Raw genomic sequence first — 23,543 nt, 5'->3', positions numbered from 1 at the left:
TACAAGGAAATGCAAGACACAGCACTTTGGTGTCTGAGAAGGTGATAAATTCAGTTGTATCTGACTCTGTAAAGAGTGAACCAATGCTTTGGATATTCATATCTAATAAACTTTATAGTTCAAATGGAAAAAAAATCTGTTGATAGCTATACTGCTTGTGTCACGTTTTGTGTGCATTTTTATGATGTGGTAAAACAACCCCAAAATATATTTGCTTATTAATTAAAATTAATGGTCACAAGTGAACATTAGAAAATCAAAAAGTATTAAATATGACACTGCTAATATATGAGTTTTAGTAAGTATAGGGATTTTTTCATGCATTTAGAAATATACAAAGAGGTAATATATCAACATCTTTGTTAACAATTAAATATTTTTTTAAATTTGTATTTTGATTTTTATTTATCAGAGAAAGCAACCAGTGAGATGAACACTGCAGAGGACTGGGGCCTCATCTTAGACATCTGTGACAAAGTTGGACAGTCACGCACAGGGTAAGTAACTTCAGGAATTTCCTCCCCAAATGTTTTTAATTCTGTTACTTCAGTCTCATACCCAGGTGAGAGAAGTGAATTTTTTGTTATCTTTTACAAATTTCTACAAAAGCTGAATTTAGCTTAAATTGATTACAAGTAAAAGGAAAATGTATGGGGTTTCTGCTGAAATATTTTGCAATCCTTACCTTGGAGATACTGGCTGATGCGTTAAAATTAGGACTTGTGTACAGCAGCTTTTCACCAGTGTAGCAGATAAAATAAATTGATATGTTTTAGCAGTGTCACTGTAAACCCAGGAAGCTTCATGAGGCATTTTTCTTACAGAATCATAATCTAAGTTGGAAGTGACCTCCAGAGGACATCTAGTCCAACCCCCCCAGCTTCAAACAGGTCTAATTAGATCAGGTTGCTCAGGACTGTGTCGAGTCTTGAATGCTTCCAAGGTCAAAGGTTCTGCAACTTCTCTGGGCAACATGTTTCAGTATTTAACTAGTTCTACTTACTAAGTAAGGAAATAAAAAATTCTGCAATCTGTTTGCAATTTTTTCTGTTCTGACTTGTCTGTTGCATCTTGTCCTGTGACTGTGCAGCTCTAAGAATCTGGCTGCATCTTCTGTGTATACTCTGATTAATTGCTTGTTGAAAGCAGTAAGCCCCACTTTTTGGCTTCTCTTCTCAAAGCTGAAAGCACCTCTCTCATCTTTTCCTTGTATGTGACTGTCCCTGACTGTCCTGGCAGCTATCTATTGGACTTAGGGCAGTGTGTAAATACCCTTCTTGCTCTGGGGAGCACCAAAGTGGACAAAATGCTCCAGATGCAATCTTACAAGTGCAGAATGGAGGGAAAGGGTCACCTTCCTGACCTTATTGGTTGTGCTGACCTGTAGTTCAAGCCAGGATGTGGTTGGTTGTCTTAGCTGCCAGGCTGCACTGCTGACACCTCTCACCCAATAGGACCTGCAGATAATTTCCTGCTTTTCATGTGGTCAGCTCCTGGTCAGCTCATTAAAATGCAATAGCTTATCCTTGTTCTTACTGAACTTCCAGTGTGCCCATTTCTCCAGCCTGTCCAGGTTCCTCTGAGCATTAGCCATGGCGTCAGCGTACTGATATGTTCCCCTTCAGCTTGCTCTGGTCAGTAAGTTACAGAGAGCACTGTTGATCTCAGCAGAAATCCCTGAAGGATACTGCCTGCTAGCTGGAATTTGCACTACAGGTGACAGCTCTTTGAGCTTAGGAGACCAGTTTTCCACTCACCTTTACCCAGCCCGTATTTCACTTGCTATGTGATAAGGACACTACAAAGACTTCAGCTGCATGTCAAATATTTGCTGCAATCAAAGTATAAAGCATCTGCTGCCCTCCATTGTTCTCACCATCAGACCACCAGTGTCTTTGTCACAGAAAACAACAAGACTTTGTGTTTCTTCTCCTTGTTTTCAGAAGCTATTCTCTGTCAGCGGGGCTTTGGAAAACGTACATTTTAGAGATGTGATACTAAATTAAACACATCTTAATATGGGCTGCTAAAGTTTCATGTTTGATTATTTACTGAGCTCTATCATAGAATTTATGCATGAACTTACTTTTTGGACAAGAAAAGATAAAGTATGAAGTATAAAAGTATAATAACTAGCAACTAAAAATACAGTTTAAAGACATAATTTCAGAATATTTATAGTGCTTTCAGTCAGTGTAGTATTAGGACTTGGAAATGTTTTAAATACACTTTTTGAAGCATTTCTTGTAAAAATTTAGGAATGGAATAATCTCAAGAAGAAAGTTTTGCCACTGATGCTGTGGAAGGCTTCTCTGAGAATGACTTGGATTGCCTTGTAGAACTGCTAGAAACAGTATGAGATGCCAGACAGCAAAGTCCCACCTGGGACTTTTGTTCCTAAGGACAGGTTTGCAAATAATCTTATTCCTTGGGATAAGAGATGGTCTCTGGAGGAGTACACAAAAATAGCACAGCATATTGAGGTTTCTGTGCTGTTGTGTATAACTGTAGTGAAGATAGCAGCTGGCAAGTTGTTAATAATGTTTCGTATTAGTCTTTATATGTAAAACTGCTTTTCTATTCCTTGAGCAGGTTGATGCCAAGCTTGTAACAGTAACTATATTATTGAATGTTTCAGTATTCTATTTACTCACTGAAAGCCTTTCCACAGATGAAATTTAGTCTCACAGCAACATAGCCTGAACAGTGCTGAAATGTATGTAGCTGCAACAGACAGCAGTACACATAAAGCTAGAGATCTTCTGGTAATTTGCAGATAAATTTCTGTTAGGATTTCTGAAGTTTGTTTGTGTTTTGGTCTTTTTGTTTTGTGTATTTGTATTTTAATCTTTTTCCTAATAAAATTGTTTTATAAAAGAAAAGTGGGACTTAAACCTTTGTAGTATTTATCCTGCTTGTAATAGGCTGCCAACTGACTTGTTGCTTAAATTCAGATTCTGTTAAAACTTGCTGAGAGTGGGTTTTCTTTGTTTTTATGGATTATGTTGTGCAGTAGCAAGGTAAAGCAAGACAATGTTTCCCATTAAGAAGCTTAAATGAGATATGCTTAGCTGTTTGAAATTCTCCTGCAGTTTAAGGTCCTCTGACAAGGATGCAAGTCTTCTTAACTGGGATTGACTTCAATTTTTTAACCAATTCTGCTCCAGTACAAGCTGTTTGTTACTGTTCTTGGAAGAAGTTTAGATTACAAAAATCTCTCCTTTGTGGATTTTCTTTGTACTAGTCTACAAGCTCCCTTGCATCCTACAGCATTCTAGATGTGGATTGCCTTACACCTGAAGCCACAGGAGCCTAGAAAAACACTTATTCATTAAGTAGCACTTCTGGTATAGCACATTGTCTGCAAACTTGTTGGTATCCAGATTAATTGTTGGAAACCTGTTATGCTACAAAGGTATTGCATTTTCTCATAAGATAAATTAGTTACAGTTCCATAGCATAATTGCTACTGTTATTTTTTATGTTGTAATACTCTCGGTACCGAGAATTGCAAATTGCTGAAAATGTTGTCTTGCTTCCTTTAATCCAAACAACTAAAATAGATTTTTAGCAAGTTAGAATTCCATTGAATCCCTCTCTTTGTGAATTTTAAAATCAGAGATGCTATTAGAATTTTTATAGAAAACACAGGAAAGACAGAAAATATGTCAATATTTTAAACAATATGAGTTGTTTACAATAGCCTATATGAAATACTACTCCAGGTAGTACAGAATTAACATTTTCTGCATGCTTCACATATCAGGTTCTTAGATAATCTAAAATTTGTCTAATATTGAGACAACACTTTTTTTTAATCTCTGAATTTCCATTAGGAGCTCATACAGCTCAGCAGTTGCACATCACATTGTTTGCATCCTGTTTTTTGCCAATATTAGCTCAATGAGCAAGTTGCCTTTTCAGCATAGAAACATGATTAAAACAAAGATTTTACTGTTAGAGACAATCCTTTCTGCCTCCTGGTTTTCTACAGCATTCTTTAAAACTTGTTTATTTTAAATTTTTTTAAAATTTTAATCACATGGAGTGATTGTTGAGGCTGTACTTTGCAGGGCCCTTTGGGGGTCCCTTCCAACTCAGGATGTTTTATGATTATATATTTGACTGGCATTTTAAATCTGACTACAGGAAAGGTATAGATTTTTGCATAGTGTTGCTTTTCTAAAATGAAAATGTTTACAAAACTGAATCTATAGTTTTTTCATCTTAGAATAAAATAACATAAAAAAATGTGGATGGTTCTTTAAACAGAATAAAAGGAAAAATTAATGGACAGGAATTGTATATTTTAGCAAAGATGCCCCCCCTTATTCAGTAAATTTCAGTGCTAGCCAGTTCCTTATTCCAATCAGGTTTGCATTTGGCTTTGAGACACTTGTACTGTTTATTTCATTAGACATATCAGTCTACAGTGAAACTTTCACAACTTCAGTTTTTTTCAAGAAAGGTTACTTTTAAAAAAAAAGAAAAGATGGCTGAAAAAAAGTAGTCAGTGGCTGTGAGGCTGCAGCAAGTGTTGAGAAAATAGAAAAGTTCATTGCAGTGCTCTCTGTTGGGGGTGGGTATTGGCAAATTGTCATTGAGGAATGGTTTGTCCATATTGCTGCTTGCCTAACTTTATCTTGATTCCTTAAGGATTAATCACTGCCTCAGCAACTCAGTGTTCTGGTTAGCTGTTTCTTCTTTGGTTGTTTTTGTGCTTGTTCATGCAAGAGAGAGCAGCAAACTTGCTTACTTGGTAGTTTTCCAATGTGTCTTCCATTTTCCCCCCTCACATTACACAATCTCAGTAGCATTTGCATTGTAATTGCAATGTATGTCTCACAGGCTGACCAGGAAGCTTAATGACCAGCCTGTTTCTAAAGGAGCTAGGAGGAAAGCTGAGTCCCACAGAGTTACCTTAGACTGTAAATGAACAATAAATTCCTGAACATGTCTGAAATGTTTTGTGCAGAGTAGTATTTTATATTGCAAATGCTGCTAATTGTGTCCTTGTTAAATAAAATATAATCAGATTTTTTTTCTACTTTCTAAAACTAAACCTGAAATTCATTATTTTCTATATGAATTGGTTTATGATACCATATGATGCCACATATGATACATAACTTCTATTATATCTTGCCATATTTTCACCCTACTTATTTGTTATTACTACTTATGGTGGTGCCTCTGAAATTATCATCATTGGAGTGGAGCTCTGGCCAAATATTTGTATAGTACAATTTGGAGAGATGCCTAATAAGTAGACAGAATTCTACACTCATAGAATGCATGCTTCCCTCTGGTTTCTGCATAGTGCTTCTCATAATTTATGCACTAAATTGTATGATGAATTAATTAGAAGTAAAAATAAGAATTGCAGGCCTGTCTAGAATAGGTCTTCTTACTCTGTGTGACTAAAGATTGGTACACCTGGGTTATTTTCCTATCTACATGTAATCAAAATTTTTCTTATTTTAAACATTTGAGTATTTAAAAACATTTAACACTCAAGCATTGATAATTTCTTTTAAATATATAAACAAATAGATTGTACTTGAGACATGTGGATTATCAATTGTCTTTGAGGCTTTCTTATTACTTTTAATAAGACTTTGGATTCCTTTGTAAAAAACATCATAGGCTAATGATACTGTTCCTGAACTGCTAAGCTCTTGATCTTGCACCCTGCCTTTAAAAATACTGGCTTCACAATGGCCAAGCACCTTTTTTGAGCTAGCAATCATATCAAATTGTTAATCCTACTCATAAACTAATGGTTACAGAAAGCAGTTATTTCTAACAATTTTAGCTTGTATTCTTTCTCAACTAAAGTGAACGTATGAGAAGTCTTGGAAAATTAATAGATAAAAGGTAGTACTTGCCTTAAAGCCTTCATCTGTAATAATTGGTATATGAAGGTATACACTGAATGATATGTACTTGTGCTGTGTGATAGCACTTTCTATAATTAGTGCCACTAAATATGAGGTGGACATTTCTGTAAAATGTAGACACTGCCAAATATAGTATAGACAGGCAGTGGTGTAACTTATACCTGAGTTTCATGTTAGTTTTTGGATATCAGTTCAACAGAAAAATACTTTTGCTTCCAAAGACAACCATGCTATAAATGTGTAAACTCCATAAGTGTGTAAAATCTCTTAGTGTAAATTTACCTTCTCTTTTTCTCCTTCTCTACTTACCCTCTTCCAGGGTTATCTTTCCAGGGCTATTTAACACATAATGATTGTATGCCCTTGAAAAATTCCTACCTCAGCCTGGCTCAGCTTTCCACTACTTTATAGATGGAACAAAGTATCAGAAAGTCAAATACATTTTAATATGCTAAACTTTCTGAAGTCTTCTTTCAAATTCTTTGTTGAAGTTGCTTTTCATGTTATTTCTATCTACCACAACATAAGATTTGAATTCTGTATTTAATTTCTTTGAAACTTTGATGTAGATGGTCTAAGAGGTTTTTTTTGAGAAGTTATTTGTTCATTACATAGCTTCTTTATAAATGTTTTTCTGTAGATTAAAAGAGACTCTGAGGAATGTGGTGGTAATTCAAAATAAAAGGGTGTTGGTAAACCGGTATGTAAGGAAATGTTCTTACATACGTATGTGAAATATAGAGGAGTAGGTGCATGGACTGCAGAGAATTCCAGTTCTCTAATTGTAAGGGATTTTATGCATTTCTGGAGTATTTACAGTAATTCGCTCTAAGTATAAGAAGTAATAGAAATTACTGAGAGGTTTAGATAATTAAGAGAGATACAAATCCTACAGATAGAAACGGCTAGAACAGTTTATGCTGTTTAATTTATTTTTAAATGTTCTTGTTTTAAATTATAAGCTACTAAATAATTTACTCACGGTGTTCAGGAGCTCTTGCTATCTGTTAACATTGTCAGCATGGTCACGTGTGCAGAAGGAAATGTTCATTCCATTCCATATTTTTAAAGCTGGATTGTGTTTTTCAGACCTAAGGACTGCCTCCGCTCTGTAATGAAGAGAGTGAACCATAAAGATCCGCACGTCGCTATGCAAGCATTAACAGTAGGTTCTTCTTAATGTAGTTAATTTTCTTCCTGAAAAGTTATATTGCAAAAAAATATCTAAGTTTTAATCTTTCTTTCATTAGCTTCTAGGAGCATGTGTATCAAACTGTGGCAAAATCTTTCATTTAGAAGTCTGTTCAAGAGATTTTGCCAGTGAAGTAAGCAATGTGTTGAATAAGGTAATGTATTGCATTGACTTTTATGTTTCACCTGTAAGGGAAATTAAATAGAGAATTGGGGCAATCTGAAAGTGGAATGGAATCTACTTTTAGAGGACTGGAAACAGGGGGGAGGGGAAGGAGAGAAGATTGTTGTAAAGACTGTGGCTCTCAGAACTTCCTGAATGCCACTTCATACTAGTTAACATAGGTATTCTGTCTGGGGGAGTTGTGGTGTGTGAATTTGTAAATAAGCTACTATATTTTCACTTTAAATAACATCAGTAAAACATTAAACACCAATATGATGAAATGGAGATAAAACAGAAGGTTCTATGTAATCCTATTTTACTTTATTTTGGGCCTGGCACATACTGTACTGGCACAAACACAATGCTGATGTATTATTCTCCCTTTCTAATAAAGACTGAGTGCTAAACTTGACTGCAAAGTAAGGTATCTATATGTTTTATATTGACAGTAACATGCAATTACTTGAAATTTAGATCAGATTCTTACATCATTTAACTAGTTTCTACTGTCCATGCAGGGTCATCCAAAAGTTTGTGAAAAGCTGAAAGCCCTTATGGTGGAATGGACTGATGAATTCAAGAATGACCCACAGCTTAGTTTAATATCTGCTATGATTAAAAATCTTAAGGAGCAAGGAGTTACTTTCCCAGCTATTGGTTCACAGGTATATTAGATTTTTGTGGTTGTTGTCAAAGTGTTTCACAAATTCTTTTTATCCTTAACTCTGTATTTTACAGTTTGTAGTCTTGAATTCTAGAATGTTTGGCAAATAAAATGAAAGCTACCTTGTCTTAATAAAGCTTTTCTTTGAGGAGTGAAATGCTCTAAATTATTTTAGATTTTTATGTAGCAGATGAATACAAAGCAAAATGGTGAACTTAATGCACTGTCAGTTTTTTCTTGGATTAATTTTTACATCTTTTACTTTTGGCTAGGCTGCTGAACAGGCAAAAGCAAGTCCAGCTCTAGTTGCCAAAGATCCTGGTACTGTAGCCACCAAAAAGGAAGAGGAGGATTTAGCTAAAGGTGAGTACATTTATTTGCTGACATGATGCATATTGATTTATTTGTTATTTAAATGAATTTGTTATTTATTTGTTATTTAAATGAACAGTAGTCAATCTGTATGCGTTACTAATGGTTTCCTCAGTAGTCAACCCACCAAAAGTCTACTTTTAAAGAGATCTGTGTCTCAAAAGTCTATCTGCATGAGTTTCATAATGTTTGTGTCCACACTGCCCCTTCTTAAATATGATCAATTTTTTCCTGCAAACTTGAACTGAGTTTAATGTGAGTGAAACTTTTCTGCTCAGTCAAGTTCAATTGAAAATGACCCAGAAATGTGAAATAATTCAAGGAATGATAGGGAAGAATATAAAGGAAGGGGCAAATTTTTGCTTGTTTAAGCAAAAGTCATGTTGTTAATTATGAGTTAAGGAGGGACTTTACAGTGAAGGTCACCAAGCACTAGCACAATTTCCCAAGGATGTGATGGTGCCTTTATTCTTGGAGATATTAAAAAGTTGTCGTTGGCAGTCAGCTGTAGTGACCCTGCACGAACAGGGGATTGGACCAGATGACTTCCATAGGTGCCTTCCAACCTCAGCCAATCCGTGTAAGTCTGATTCTGTGAATCCAGGCTACGGGCTTCTGTCTAACAGAGAACCAGTGTGCACTGGAACAGATGTATCTTTTTAATGTTTCAGGCAATCTGGAAAAGTTCAACATGGTGTAAGATGTAAAATAAGAATGTAAATATTTTACATCGGTTCAAGGTTGTAACAATAATATCATACTTTGTGGAGTTATTGTATTTGTTCTCAAATGCTATTTATTCATCCTGTCCATTTTGGAAGCCTCAGTAAATCCACAGGCAGAATTCTGCTCTCTTTGTTATTTACCATTAATTCTAAGAGAAAGACACAAAGTCATTAAAATGCAACAGGAATAGAATTAGACTAAAAGTTTTCACAGAATTAAATTTTCATATCCATCAACCCATTTCTATAGGGAATTTTCATTTGAGTAACTCTTCTTTTGTAGCTATTGAGCTGTCACTAAAAGAACAAAGGCAACAGCAGACAGCACTTTCCAGTTTGTATCCAAGCACCTCAAGCCTTTTAACAAACCACAAACATGAGGGCCGAAAGGTTCGTGCAATCTACGATTTTGAGGCTGCTGAAGATAATGAATTAACTTTTAAAGCTGGAGAACTTATAACTATACTTGATGACAGGTAAGTAATATAGAAAGCCTACTAGAATTATGTTAAACTGTAAAAATTAATTAGAAGTAATTATATCTTATATGTAGAAGCATACTTTGAAATACAATGAATGGAAATTATTTTTGTATTAATACTTTATTTTGTTATCTTCTCAATTTTTTACAAATAAATGTATTTGCATAAAATTTCCTGTGTAAAGATTTCTGCATATATGCAAGTTATATTCATGTGCTAGTAATATAAAAACCTTTACTGTGCAATTCCTAGGAAAGTTCCATATGAATATGGGATTTCTGATGTATGATGGCTTTACTTTTTTTTTTTGATCTTTAGTGATCCAAATTGGTGGAAAGGAGAAACTCATCAGGGTATAGGATTGTTTCCATCTAATTTTGTAACAGCTGATCTTTCTGCTGAGCCTGAAATGAGTAAGTAACATTACATTTTATATATATATATATATATATATATGATATATGATATATATGTTTAAGTCTGCCATGGCTTATGGGTGATTTCCTTCCCCTTATGGCAGAGTTCAGTTGCAAGTGAATGTGGTCATTGAAGTAAAACTGAGGAGCCCTTGCTATGCTATCACAAACAACAGTCAGACCAAGGCTGCCCAAACTGTCTCCTGCTGAAAAATGCTGCTGTCTGCTGCTGCTTTGTCAGCAGCTTCTTTGAGACTCATGAAATCACTCCATTGACACCTAAACAAATGTGAGCAACAGCACCTTTTTTTCCAAATGGCCTTTTTGTGCAGTTGCAATGGTGCATATCTAATTGAGATGTACCTGAAGGCCCCATGGCAGATAGGACTTGGAGACAGATTACCAGTGTTCAAATAGTTCAAGAAACCTACCTACTGTAGGTATGTACCTGTGCATAGTGGACAGAGGGATTTTCTCCATGCAGCTTATTTATATCCATCCAATCTACTTTAAATATTTAATAAAAATAATAAATATGAGATAAGACTTCAAGATTATAGAATTGGTTTCTGTAAATCTCATGGGTTTACAAGATTAATCTTCTGTGCTCGCAATTTGAGGGTGCTAGAAGGATGAGCAAGTCAGCAGAATTACATGCTGTACCAGTCATTTGTGCTATGCTAAGACTATCTAATAAGAGTAATATTTAGCTTTTTTGCTAAATATAGAGCTTTTTTGTGCTAGTCTCCACTACAGAGGAGTGAGATGCTTTGCATATAGGATTTGGTGAAGAAGGAGTAGAGAATCTTGAGACCTTTCAGTTGTGGACTTGGCTTTGGAGAAAAGAAGGCTCAGTTTGTCATAGATGATTTTATCAGTTTAATCTTAAACTTGACTTGGTAGCCCTGTTGTTTCCAGTCAATCTTTGAGTCTTTTATCCTGATGACCTTTTAATATGTTATGTATAGGGAGACTATGATAAAGCCATTTACTTGCTAAAACACATTTCTGCTGAGCTTGTGTGAACTGATCTATTTTTTTAAATAATGTGATTTACAGATAAGAAAATTATTTAGGTCTGTGGCTTTCAAATGTCAATAGTAGACATTTCAAATGCAAGGAACCTATAACCTATACTAGTTGTATAATATTTATGTCATTGTTTATTTTTTCTTTTGTAAAATTAAGTCTGGCTGTTTATCTTACAGTGAAAGCGGAGAAGAAAACAGTGCAGTTCAGTGATGAAGTTCAAGTAGAGACAATAGAACCTGAGCCAGAACCAGTTTATATTGATGAAGTAAGCATGGCAAAAATCCTGATTGGTATAAAATGCGCTGCTGGGACATTTAAATATGTGATGTTTAACCCTTTCATCTCATACTTCAAAAATATGATAAAAAGAGCATGGAAAGAGAGTTTTCATTAAAGTAATAAATAAAATCTTCAGTATTCCCTTTTGTTTAAGAGTCTTGAAATTTTTAGGAATTTCTGAAAATGAATTTGGAACTGCATTCCATTTAAGGCCCTACTTGAGGGTTGTACATCTGTTTACCTCCAAGCTAGAATCTTAGTGCTGAGTAGTACATCTACTTTCAAATTTTGTTTAAAATACTTCAGGATATCATAGAGATACTCATCTTGACTGCTCATTTAGATTTATTTCCAGTGTAACCACCACTGTCTACCCTCAGACTGAAAGATCTCTTTCTGTCCCTGAAAAGTCTAAAATTCTGTTCCTGTCCCTGAAAAGTCTAAAATTCTGTTCAGATTTAGTAAGATAGTTACAATCTCACCACAGTGATCCTGTAGGGTTTCTAGGAACATTCAGTCCAGGAAATTTCCCCCCCCCCTTTTTTTTTTTACCTCAACCTGGGTTCTGTCATTGTTTTTTTGAAATGAGAAATCAGTTACTGCCTTCCTGAAGTCCTGTTGAAATCCCACCTCAAAAACTCTTCTTCCCAGGAGATACTAGTTTGTAACCTGCTGAAATAGATTATCTGAGGCCTGCCTTGAGCTTTCAGCCTTCCAGCTTTGTTTTTCTATGAGTCCATTGTTGATTTTTCAGTGTCTTCTTTTGTTTTTGAATTGGCCACAGTATAATTTTTAAGGAAGTAGTTAATTTGACTTTTCCCAAACTTTCTATGGTTTAAGGAGGACAAAGCATGGTTTTCCTTTATACAACCTATATAACACAATGTGAAAAAGGCTATTTATTTGATAGTGCTCAGCTAATAAATGATTTAAAAAATTTACATGTTATGTTTTTGGTACTTTAACCAATATAGTTCAGTCCAAGACATATTTTTCAAAGACTTTATGCCTGTTTGTTTTCTAACCTTTGATGTTTTTATTACAAAATGGTTGCACTTAAACTCTTTACTTAAGCTTAACTTATTCTGAAGTAAATCCTGAGATGCCTCCAAGGATCATCTTAAAACAACACTTCATTACATTGACATGGTAATGACATGGCTCATATACTGAATAGACCTCATGCACTTAAAATTTCTTTTCAGTGAATTTAAAGTACTTTCTCAATGTATTCTGTCAAAACATTCCCACCAATCCCACTAGGTGGTGGTATTGCATATGTAATATCTAGGCTGGAAAAATAGGAACTGCTCAGAAGATAATATATGTTTAAAAGGACTTCTAGGAATAAAGGAGTATTCTGCACATTCCACTTGTTACCACCATTTTTTCTCATTTAGCATTTTCTTATTCAAGCAACTTCATTCCTGTAAAGTAGCATGTATAATTTGCAATTTCTTAAAGTTAGTCTAGTTGATTCTGACGTGCCAAGAGATCAAAATGGCTGTTGTGAACAGCTGCTTTAATTTACTATCCGGAAAGTGCTAATTCCCTTGCTGCCACATTTGCCCTGATAATACAATTTGTGTTGCAGGATAAAATGGACCAACTCTTGCAGATGTTACAAAGTGCTGATCCATCTGATGACCAGCCAGACCTCCCAGAACTGCTTCATCTTGAGGGTAACAAAAAAGAATGAATTTTTTCATTGTTGTTTTCATCACTGGTAATTTTCTGTATCAATGCAGATTGAAACTAAGCTGAAACTACTTCAGTTTCGTGTGCATGTGAGAAGCATGCCTAAGAAAAGTGCCTGAGCCATAATTATCTTCTCACTTCTTGTTTCCCACATCCACGAGACCAAAGTCAAAAATATTAACTTAAAACAAATCTACTTTTCTCTACTGTTTCCTAAATTATTTTCCCTTTTCGAGACACATAAATACTTGGTCATATTCATTCATAATTTTTTTCCTTCACAGGGTAGCACACCATGAGTGGCAAAAGTTGTGTCAGGAAGATTCCATGAGAGGAAGCAGAAATACTAGAGAGATTTAGAATAGACTCGTGGGTGTCCCACATGCTTTTCACTTGCATGTGTATTTCTGGAGGAGTTGCATATTAACAAATAACTCATAGAGTGCTACAAATTTTCCTACTCTTTGAGTCATTGTTTAGACTAACTCTTCACAGAGACATTATAGATCATTTTACCTAGGCTGATACATGCACCAAAAATTTTAAAATAGAATTTGGAAAAGGAAGAAAAGAAACTTCCCAATTACGAGACAGAACATAGGCTTAAAGTGACAATTCAGATGACACCAGACTTTGTCATGAAAATGGCAGTTTCTACATCTATCTAGAAGTTAGATAGATTAATTAGGTTTGTAAGCTTTTAGGTATCTCCCATCTTTCCACACTCATCTGGTTCATCATGTCTGTAAATGAATGCTGTTTCAGAAACTCACATCAGCAACATGTCTACACATATTCTAGTTCCACTGAAACTAAAGAGAGGTAAAAAGAAACATGACTGGTTTTATTCTTTCAAGTCCCAAACATAGCTATAGAGGCTGTTGTCTAAGAAGCAGATTGCCTGTATCTGATCCAGGACAGAGGCAGAGAAATTAAAGGTATGCTTGTCAACCTGCCTACAGATATGGCTTACCTTAGGAGTTGCTTCAAAATGCATTGTGAGATCATTAAAGCAATGCTGAATTTTATATTGAACCATGGGACTGCTCCTGGAATCTGAAGGCAGTAGTGTGGTCAGATGATTACTCCCCAGCAACCTGCAGCAGCACGTCAGACTTAGGGCTGCATATAGTTCTACAATGCTAATTCAAGATTACTTGCTCTACACTTAAGTAGGCTTTGGTGAACTACTGGTTTTGGCATAGGTTCTGAAAATTTTGCTGTAGATGTGTTTTGAGTTCTTGGTTTCTACCAGTGGTGGCAGATGCTGATTAAAGACATTTGTGACTGGACATGTGGATGGCAGAGGAAAATGAAGTGGTTTTCTATCAAATGTTGATCAGCATCTGCCACCACTGGTAGGAACCAAGGACTCAAAACATATCTATAGCAAAAATTTGACAGAAAAATCACTTGATTTTCTTCTGCCATCCACATGTCCAGTCACAATTGTCTTTGAACTGGAGAGCTCATTCTAATGTGTTCAGGAGCCCAGAGTTTGTAGTTGGCAGCAGAGCAGTCATCATGTTAACAGACATCTAAGCAATCCTTGTGATGCCTTTTGTCACACTTTGTGCTATACATAAAAGCAGACAGAACTTTGACAGCTTTTATATCTTTGCCCGACATTTCTGCCAATGTATTTCTGATCCCAGGTTCAAAGAAGCCGATGGGTACCTTGCATACAACTCCTCTTTCACCTGGAGTTGCCTTCAAGGAACTCAGTAATGATGTCCTTGCACTTGTCATGGCTCAGATGTTTTCAGGACCTTCTGCATGTCTAATATCGTAAATTATCCTTTCAGCTTCTGTGTCTGTTTATTTGACATTTGACAAACTCTGCCTTTCTGCTAATTAGCCATGGTTTGCTTGGCAGGTAGATGAGCCCCATGTCCTTGTGCTGAAAGGAGGCATGGGGTGTGCATTTTTGTTTATTTTAATGCTTTTTAATTCTGATTCTGGTAAGATTTTGTGTTGTTTTTTGCACATCACTGGTTTGAAAGAGCCCCTTCCCCCAGTTAGAATTCTAGTGTGTCTAATGTGCTATTAGTGTCTTTAGATGTGCAGATAATTGAATCATTGCAACCAGTTTTCTCCTTCATTGTTTACATAGTCTTCTTGTAGCAAAATTAGATGAGCACACGATCTAGGTTCCAGTGCCAAATCTTCTTCCTTTAAAAAGACATTTCAATTCATGTGGACCTTTTATGCAAAATAGATTCAGTTTTATACTTCCTGGATGTTAAATGTGTTTTGTTTAGTTTTATTTTTATTTTAAAAATATAATTTTAAAATTGTACCAGTACTGAAAACTTTAGCTGGGTATCATTCTTGAATTGTTCATGATGCTACCTCTGTTATTAATTTTTTTTTGACATACAGATTGTAGTAATGAACTAAAACAAAATTGGACTTGCATCTATTTCTATTTAATTTTTTATTGCTTTCTGACTTTGCAGTATGGAAACATTTATTACTCTGATATATTTTAATGTGTTTCTATTCTAGCAATGTGCCACCAGATGGGACCTCTCATAGATGAAAAATTGGAGGATATAGACAGGTAAAAAGAAATGTCATGTGCTTTGATCGAAATTAAAATTTATTCTTAGAAACCAGAATTATTACTTGATAATATTGTAATTTCTATGAATACTGGCAAAGAAAATATGTGTATTTATTAGTAGTTTCTCTGAGAAGAGGTCTGAAGATTTTTTTCCCATAGTCACATAACAATTTATAGTGTTATACCATTTGACTTTCTGTCACTTGTCAAGCACCAGTTCACAATAAAAAAAGTTACTTAACACACCTAATGAAATTACTCTATGTTGTCTGTCCTATAATAAAGTTATCTAAATTGTAAAATGAACTGTATTATAACTGTAATATATATTTTCTAGGAAACATTCTGAACTGTCAGAACTCAATGTAAAAGCAATGGAGGCTCTTTCTTTGTATAACAAATTGATGAATGAGGACCCAATGTATTCCATGTATGCAAAACTACAAAACCAGCAGTATTACATGCAGTCATCTGGTGTTTCTGGCTCTCAGGTATGGATGTAGCCTTTGATAGCCATTGACCTTATCAAGTTCACACCGACTGAGCAGTGTTTTCTCTTAGTGTTTTTGCACAGTATGTAAAAAAATAAAAAGTGTTTGTTTTCAGCTACAAGCTTTGGATGCTCTTCTTTTGTGGGTTCTAATGCATTCAGTGCTTTTTTCTGTTCAACTCACTTTGATGAAGGAAAAAGCCCATCCTGGGCTTTAAGTTGCATAAAATTAAAAAATAAAACTGCCAGGGCTTTGCATAGTGGGTCAAAGAAAAGAAGCAACCAAAGGAGTACAATTTCTCCCTATCTACTCATAGATAATTCAACATGAAAATGATGCTATGAAACAATCACCATTTTTAACTGCAGTAATTTAAATGCTAAATGCTCTTCAGTGATATTTAAAAAAAAAAAGGAAACGAAAAGATTTGAGAAGTCTAAGTTCTAAAGTCAGATATTGAATAGCAAATTTTCGTTATTTTATTTCTAATACTGCTTTATTTAACTTCCTAGGTTTATCCAGGGCAAACTCAAGGTAATGCGTATTTGGTGGCAGGGAGTGCACAGATGGGCCCCATTCAAGGTTACAATCTTCCTCCAGAGCAGCTCCCTTCTCTCAGCCAAGGCACAGTTACTCCATCTGCCAGCTCAGTAATTGCTGGTCAGCCTGCACAGACGTCTTACACAAAGTAATTTAAAATATTTTTCTATTCAAGTTTAAATAAATTTAAACAGAGACTGTTTTTTAAATTACAGGAATATAAACACAACTGAATGATACTTTAGTGCAATCATATCCAGAGTGCTTTTTATTGGTGTCATGTATTTGGTAAAAATTCCTTTTTTACCTTATTCCTTAAGTTTTTTTTTTACCTTTATTCCTTAAGTTTTTTATTGTTTTTTTTTTTTAATTTATATAGTTTTAAATTTTCTGTATACAAAATATGTAATTTATATAGCTCTATGCTTTTTTATATAAAACAGAGAAAATTATACAGACATTAATTAGTCGAATTAGTAGTAACTTTTAGTACAGTTTTAATGATGAAGATTATATGCTGCTCTGGCTGGCTTTGCATAATTTCTGGGTGAAAATTCTACTGCTCATTTGTCAAATATCTTACTACAGAAGAATGGGGAGAATTCTGCTCATATTGGGAAAGAAGTGAATGGGCAATGAATACTGACTAAAGCTTATACAGCTTGCCCAAATAAGGAAACTAAAAGAGACATTTTACATTGGCTGGATGGCCAAAGATGCAAAGTTTTGGTTCAGTTACCTATATTGTGGAAAGATTTGTGGGTTTTTGCTAATTGGTTTTTGTTAGTTTGGGTTTTCTGGTTTTGTTTACTCTCTATGGAGAGTAATTTTATTCTAAAAAGTTGGGAGACACATCAATATGAGTTATTAAAGTATTTGTTAGTCTTTGTCCCCAGAGGTACTTATTTGGGATAGCAAAGCATACAATGATAAAGTGAGTTTCTGCATATTCATCTGACTTGTTTTGCTATTTAAAACAATTTGTTGGGTTTTGGTTTTTTTCATGAACAGAATGGAAGATAGATGGTATTCCATTTGCACCTTGAAATAAATCAGAAGTACAGACATGGTCTAATTTTAAATCCATAGGGAGTGTCTACTGTATGTTTAAATCTGAGGAGTGTGTTTGAGTTTTAATGGGAATACTCATTGGCTACAGTTTTAAATATGCAACGTGTCCAGAGTTAGAAGATTTTTGTGTGTATAAATAAAACAACTGAAGAAGCAATAAAGTTTTGCTGTTCTGTTGGTAAATGGTTTGTTAATTCTACTTTAAATATGTTTTCTCTCATTTTTGTTGTTGTTTGTTTTTTTTTCAGTGCAATGGTTGGTTCTGTTGCTGGGAGTACCTTTTCTAACCAGCCTTCAGTGTATAGTCCACCACCTGGTACTGTTGATGTTGCTGCTTATCAGAATGCTGGAACTAATATGTCCCAGGTGCCAAACTATAACTTAGCATCTACAGCTCTGCCACAGACAGCAGGCAGTCAGCAAGCACCTCCACAACAACCACAGCCTCCACCACCTCAACAAGCACAGCACAGTTACTCACAGAAGGCTCTGCTATAGAATCCAGGACTTGTGATTCCTAATCTTCTTTAACCTCTGCTAAAGGCGGTTGGCGATTCTATGAGTTCCTTCATTTAATCTCTTAAACTTTGTTTATCCTCAGCTTAATAAGAATCTCTCTTGGTGAACAAGTTCAATTTGCACTGACTTTTTAGGATTTTTTTTTAATTTTGCGGAAGAACTGATATATTTAGGAAATTTAATTCCTTTTAAAATGCCTAAAATTGGTACAAGATTATTTATGTATGGTTAAATTGGCTAGTTTGTGAAAACTCAACCATTGCAAACTGTTGTGGCATATATGTTATGTACATATAGTGTGTGATTGCAGTAGTGCCCATTTCATATAACTATGGTGGTCATGTGAATATATTTAACACAATGTTTAAAAATAATTTGCTTTACTATTTTATTTTAATCATGAACTGACAACCATATTTCATAGTTTTGTCTAGTTTTAAGACAGATGCAATGTCTTTTTCCAGTGCAGGAAAAACAGTAATTCTGCATATCATGGTTACAATTACAAGCTAAAGTCTATATATGAATTTGTAAACTTATCTAAGTTTCACTATTTCTTAAATTGAACACAAGTGTATCATGACTATTAGATAGCTTATCTACCAAAGTAAACTTGTTAACTAGTAAATAATTTGGGGGGATAACAGCAAATTATGATTCTGCTTCGGACAAAATTACTAACTTAAAACTGCTATTCAGAGGCTGCTAAACATGTCATGGGACCATGAAACAGAACAGCATTTTATCATGAGAAGCATGTAATTTATTTTTGAGTTGTTTTTTAAAATGAGAACCAGAACTGTATTCTATGTGTGTTGGTAGAGATTACACCAAAGAAAGACAGAGGAATTGATTTGAAAGAGAAACAATGGAGTTTTAAACTGGAACACACAACGTGAATTACACTATTTTATTCAAGTCTTCTTAATTAGAACACGGAGAATTATGGACATGTAAATCACTTTGCTGAACAAACCTTCAGGGCTTCATTATATCTCTTGTGGCCTTGCTTAACAATTTGTTCTGTTTACTGTTCTAACACAAACACTTCTGCCTTAAATGTCTGTTTCAATTGCCAGTTGTACCATTTGAGTTTATTAACCCTTCTATAATTTGAATAGTTCATGAGGCATCTCATCTAAATCCACTTTTAGGTTACTTTAAATTCTCTTCTGCAGCAACATGCATTAGCCTGTTTTAAATCCTTGTGTTCCTCAGTAATTTAGCCACATGGCTTTGCAAAGCATGGTATTTTCTTTCTGTAGATGAGGTGCTGCAAAAGAAATGTGGTAATGGAAGGCAGCATTTCAGGTGTGCTTGAGCAGAGTTTCTTGTACAAAGACTGTTGTTACTTTGTGTTTGTATTCCATCTTGTAATGCATCCTTTTTCATCTTTTCCAGCAGCTCTAATTTCCACTAATTTCAATGCCAGATCTGGTTTTAGTCCTGTGTGTATGTCAGAAGTTGTTTGTTATGTGTACTATATTTTAGTGTGATGCTTCTGGAATTAAATGTTGCAATTGTACATTGTACTATAAAATGAGCTCTGTTATCCCATTTACTCCTGCATCTATTCACAGTTACCTAACATGCCTTTGTTTCACTATTTTAATTGACGTCAGTGTTTTGCCAGATACTTTCTGATGACTGCTTTGCATAACTTCTAATTGGGGTGGTTACAAAACATGCCCATGGTTGATCTATTCCAGTTGGAGATGTTCTAGCCAGCTGCTTGATCTAATGCTAGAATTTTCACATATTTGTTTTCTCTAAAATTTTTAACCATCCTTGCAAACTGTCATTAATTATTTCAGTACTTGGTGTCATCACAAAAGGCTGTGAAATTTGAAAGGAAATACTAAAGAAAAAAGTAATAATCTGACGTACTGTGTCATGGATGACTTTTTATGGATTGAAGAAGTGATGTATTTAGAAAGAACTTGTAGTATAATTTAGATAGTGTTCTCTGTGTGCATTAGGTATCTTGTTCCAAAATCAGATAGTCAATGTATAGAAATGTATAATTTATACACAAAAGTGAAAATAATGTTTTTATTCCATTGTTCTTAGTCCCTGATTCAAGGAGAAGCTTGAAGCATCAAGATAGTCTTTTTGATATTAACAGTTGTATTCTTAGGTTTTCATATGTTGTGTCACATGTTCCCTAGTAAGGGTATGTGGAACTTCCATACAGAAAAGACCCAGAAAAAATACATTTTGTTTATAATTTGTCATTGTTTTTAAAACTTTTGAAGTTTTTCCTTGATTTACAAAAATGCTGGATCCTGGTTTCTCATTTGAACATTGAACCATTATGTGCATCACAGTTTTTCTGCTCTCCAATTTGCTTATTTTGGTCATTCATCCACTTTTATGAAAATTAAAATCACCTTTCATGCTCATAATGACAAAAAAATCCACTTGCTAAAATTCAGTGCCCCTTTAAATTCAATATAATGAAAGTTGTGAAAAAAAGATAGATATTTTCTATTTTCCTTCATACTTTAATAAAAGTCACTGCTGTAAGGTATCTCCTGTAGCAGGCTGGGAATTTTAGTTGACTTTGAATCAGAGTTCATTGTCTATAACTGGTGGAGGAGGTCACTAAAATTTTAGGTTCTGAGTCTTAGTGTTTCTGTTGCTACGTACATTTTCCATTTCACATGCAATTTTTGGATTAAATTGAATTTGGAGCTGTATTACTTCATGTTGATTTTTTAAATCAGAAAATGTCTTTCTGCTTGGTTGTGCCCTGTATGCTTGATACTCTGAAGTGATGCTTTCTACTTTGCTAGATGCTGTCACTGCATGAATTCCTGCAGTCATCCTCTCATATTCTCTCTTACAGCTCAGAAATGAACTTCAGTTCACCTCCTCTCTGCTGGTTTGTTATCATGAGCCTGGAGATGCCATTACTGGTGCTTCTCTGCCATGATTTATTCTCAGATTCCTTGTTCATGCATTGTTTTGACCAAGTTCACTTCTGTTCTACCTTATTATGGTGTTGAACACTGAAATGTTAGTGAGCCGGGAAAGCACACGTACAGCTACTGTGTGGAAAAGCTTTTTAACAATTAAATAAAGTGTCAGAATGTAAACTGTTTGAAAGTAAGGAATCGTTGGAAATGTTATTCATGTTCCAATAGAGGACCTGATTTTTGAATGTCTTGTTTCTTTACATGTAAATTGTCAGTTTAAGGCTAAAATGTCTTCCAGATAGTTTGTATAACCCTTTTTACTTAACCCTTTCATTAAGGAATACAAAAATGCTAATTAACTTCAGAAGGGGCATTTCAGTGTCTTGGTTGGCATGAATTGGAGCAAACTCTGGAAACTGCCTTCTGTGCATTTCACTTCTATGAGCAAAATTTTTTAGCCATGTGTATCATCTCAATTTATGTGGGCACAACAAAGGTGTCAAGATTTACTGTAAAACCTCCCAAGAAAAATACTGGGGTACTATGTTAAAATTTTCTGTATTGACATCATGGCAGTGTGTTCCAGAGTGTGCAGTCACAATATATTTGCCCAGCTCTGTTTAGTAACTGGTGCTGTGTAGATGTGTCTGTAATGCCATTTGCCAAAGCACATAGTAGTAAAAAAGGAGCAAAATGTAAGAATTCCTGCATGTTTCAACAGGTGTGGAGCAGCATACTGCCCTCATGTCACAGTATTTATGTCAAAATACTGTTCATGAATTTTGAGGCAGGGAGAACTAAATAAATCTGCGCTTCAGAAAATTCTGTCAGATTGCAAATGGTTACATGAATGAGATGGATTTGCTTTTAGTGGCATATACATATTTTGCTGATCAACTCTAGGCTGCTACTATAGTTCTCTGATTTCCTCTAGATGGCAGGAGCATCAGATTTACACTGGAGAACTGCTTAATACCTCATTCTCCAATTTTTTTAGTATTTTCTCTAATATCACTTTATTTTTCACTCATATTTCAAAGATATCTGTGCAGTCTTTATATACAAAGGTCTTGTCTTATTCCTTCTCTGCTGGGGTTCACAGAATGAAAAAGGCGTCTCTAGTTAGAGCAGCTACACTGGCACTTTGAATTACACAACTGCACCTTCCTTTGGAGAACATGTATGTATCTGTTTTGAAGAACAAGGAAGCATAATTTTTCTAGTTAAGAACTGGAAGAGTTATTTTTAAAGATAAAGGTAGAATAAAAGTTACAAAAACCTGCATTGCCAACAGCAGGCAGAATCATTTTTTACTCTGTTATTCAACCTTAGTAAAGCTGATCAACTCCACACTACAGCTGCTCCTTTCTCATTCTCAGCTGCAGTGAAGAATATTGACTTTCATACATACACTGTCCAACACCATAGGAAAACATGGAGAAAGCCTTGACATTTGAACTTTTGCTTCAGTATGTAAAAAACACTACGTACATTTTTGAAGCCTTGTTTCTTAAATTAGGATGGTTGTGTTTAAAAACATTCCATTTGCTACTATGTAAATTGCAGATCTGAAATTCCCTTTTCATGCTGCTTCCTTGGCAGAAAGGTGGTAGCAGTTTTTGTTCTATCCTGCATGTTCTTCTGGAATCCAAATATTTTTTGTCTATGTCATGAAAAATAAAAACCTGCTGCAGTCTGCTTTGGTTTTAATAAAGTGTACACAGTAGCAAAGTGCATTTTGTTTGGCTTTGTTTGTTTTGATGCTCCCTTTGATGTTGGCATATGTATATATTTAGATATACTGCACTGTTGTACAAGAATTGTTTTAGTAAATAACACTATTTGTAAAAACTGTTAATTGTTTTTTGGTATGAATGCAAAATATTAAAGTTGGAGTATTTAGTTCATTATGTTGCAAAGTCAATTTATAAATTTTATAGAAGAATATTCTGGCAAGGACTTCTTTTGCTGGAAAGACTTAGAGATACAATAAGCAAGGTCTGGTAGAAGTACTTACATTTTCAGTTTTTAGATGGGTTGGAGGTGGGGGTTTTGTTTGTTCTGGTCAGGGAGGATTTGTAGGTTTTTTGTTCTTGTTTAATGCTTACACATAAATTACATTATCTTTTTAAACACGTTCTCTCATTGATTTCCTTCAGCTAACTCAGATAATGCAATGTATATCTTATTTCAAGTATGCTGCATGTCCTCTGTCTGTTGGTAAATACAGCATCAGTGTTTTAAAAGGATTTTAAAGAACAAATGGAAACAATTGTGTCTGTACTATGATGTATATATTTGGTTACAGATGAATAAGTTGATTCTATGGTAGCTTGAGAGTTCATTCCATTTCTGTGACAGCAACACAAAGTAGTGTAGAACCTGGTGTTTTGATCAATGTGCAATGTCTTGAAGATCAGGCTAAAATCTGGTTAATGAATCTTAAAGTGCTGTTAGAATTGAAGCTTAATAGAATTGACAGCTGTATGCTGTGTTCTTATAACAGTGATAAG

The 23,543-nt window shown here is 34.8% G+C and overlaps 1 protein-coding gene across 2 annotated transcripts in view; it reads left to right on the top strand.

The window, feature by feature from the left end:
- STAM (signal transducing adaptor molecule) overlaps positions 1-22,764 on the top strand; it is a 32,825-nt gene extending 10,061 nt beyond the window's left edge. For both annotated transcript variants that reach the window (XM_059466235.1, XM_059466242.1), the window contains exons 2-14: positions 413-497; positions 6,990-7,065; positions 7,151-7,246; positions 7,776-7,922; positions 8,194-8,284; positions 9,302-9,494; positions 9,819-9,913; positions 11,125-11,213; positions 12,822-12,909; positions 15,434-15,488; positions 15,829-15,982; positions 16,495-16,670; positions 17,842-22,764. In XM_059466235.1, the coding sequence (XP_059322218.1) occupies positions 413-497; positions 6,990-7,065; positions 7,151-7,246; positions 7,776-7,922; positions 8,194-8,284; positions 9,302-9,494; positions 9,819-9,913; positions 11,125-11,213; positions 12,822-12,909; positions 15,434-15,488; positions 15,829-15,982; positions 16,495-16,670; positions 17,842-18,091 (1,595 nt within the window). In that variant the 3' untranslated portion in view covers positions 18,092-22,764. The remainder of the gene's footprint in view (positions 1-412; positions 498-6,989; positions 7,066-7,150; positions 7,247-7,775; positions 7,923-8,193; positions 8,285-9,301; positions 9,495-9,818; positions 9,914-11,124; positions 11,214-12,821; positions 12,910-15,433; positions 15,489-15,828; positions 15,983-16,494; positions 16,671-17,841) is intronic.
- The last annotated feature ends 779 nt before the right edge of the window (positions 22,765-23,543 follow it).

The sequence above is a fragment of the Ammospiza nelsoni genome, chromosome 1 (assembly GCF_027579445.1).
Source record: "Ammospiza nelsoni isolate bAmmNel1 chromosome 1, bAmmNel1.pri, whole genome shotgun sequence".
NCBI classification, from domain to species: Eukaryota; Metazoa; Chordata; class Aves; order Passeriformes; family Passerellidae; genus Ammospiza; species Ammospiza nelsoni.
This window is presented reverse-complemented; position numbering and strand designations above follow the sequence as displayed.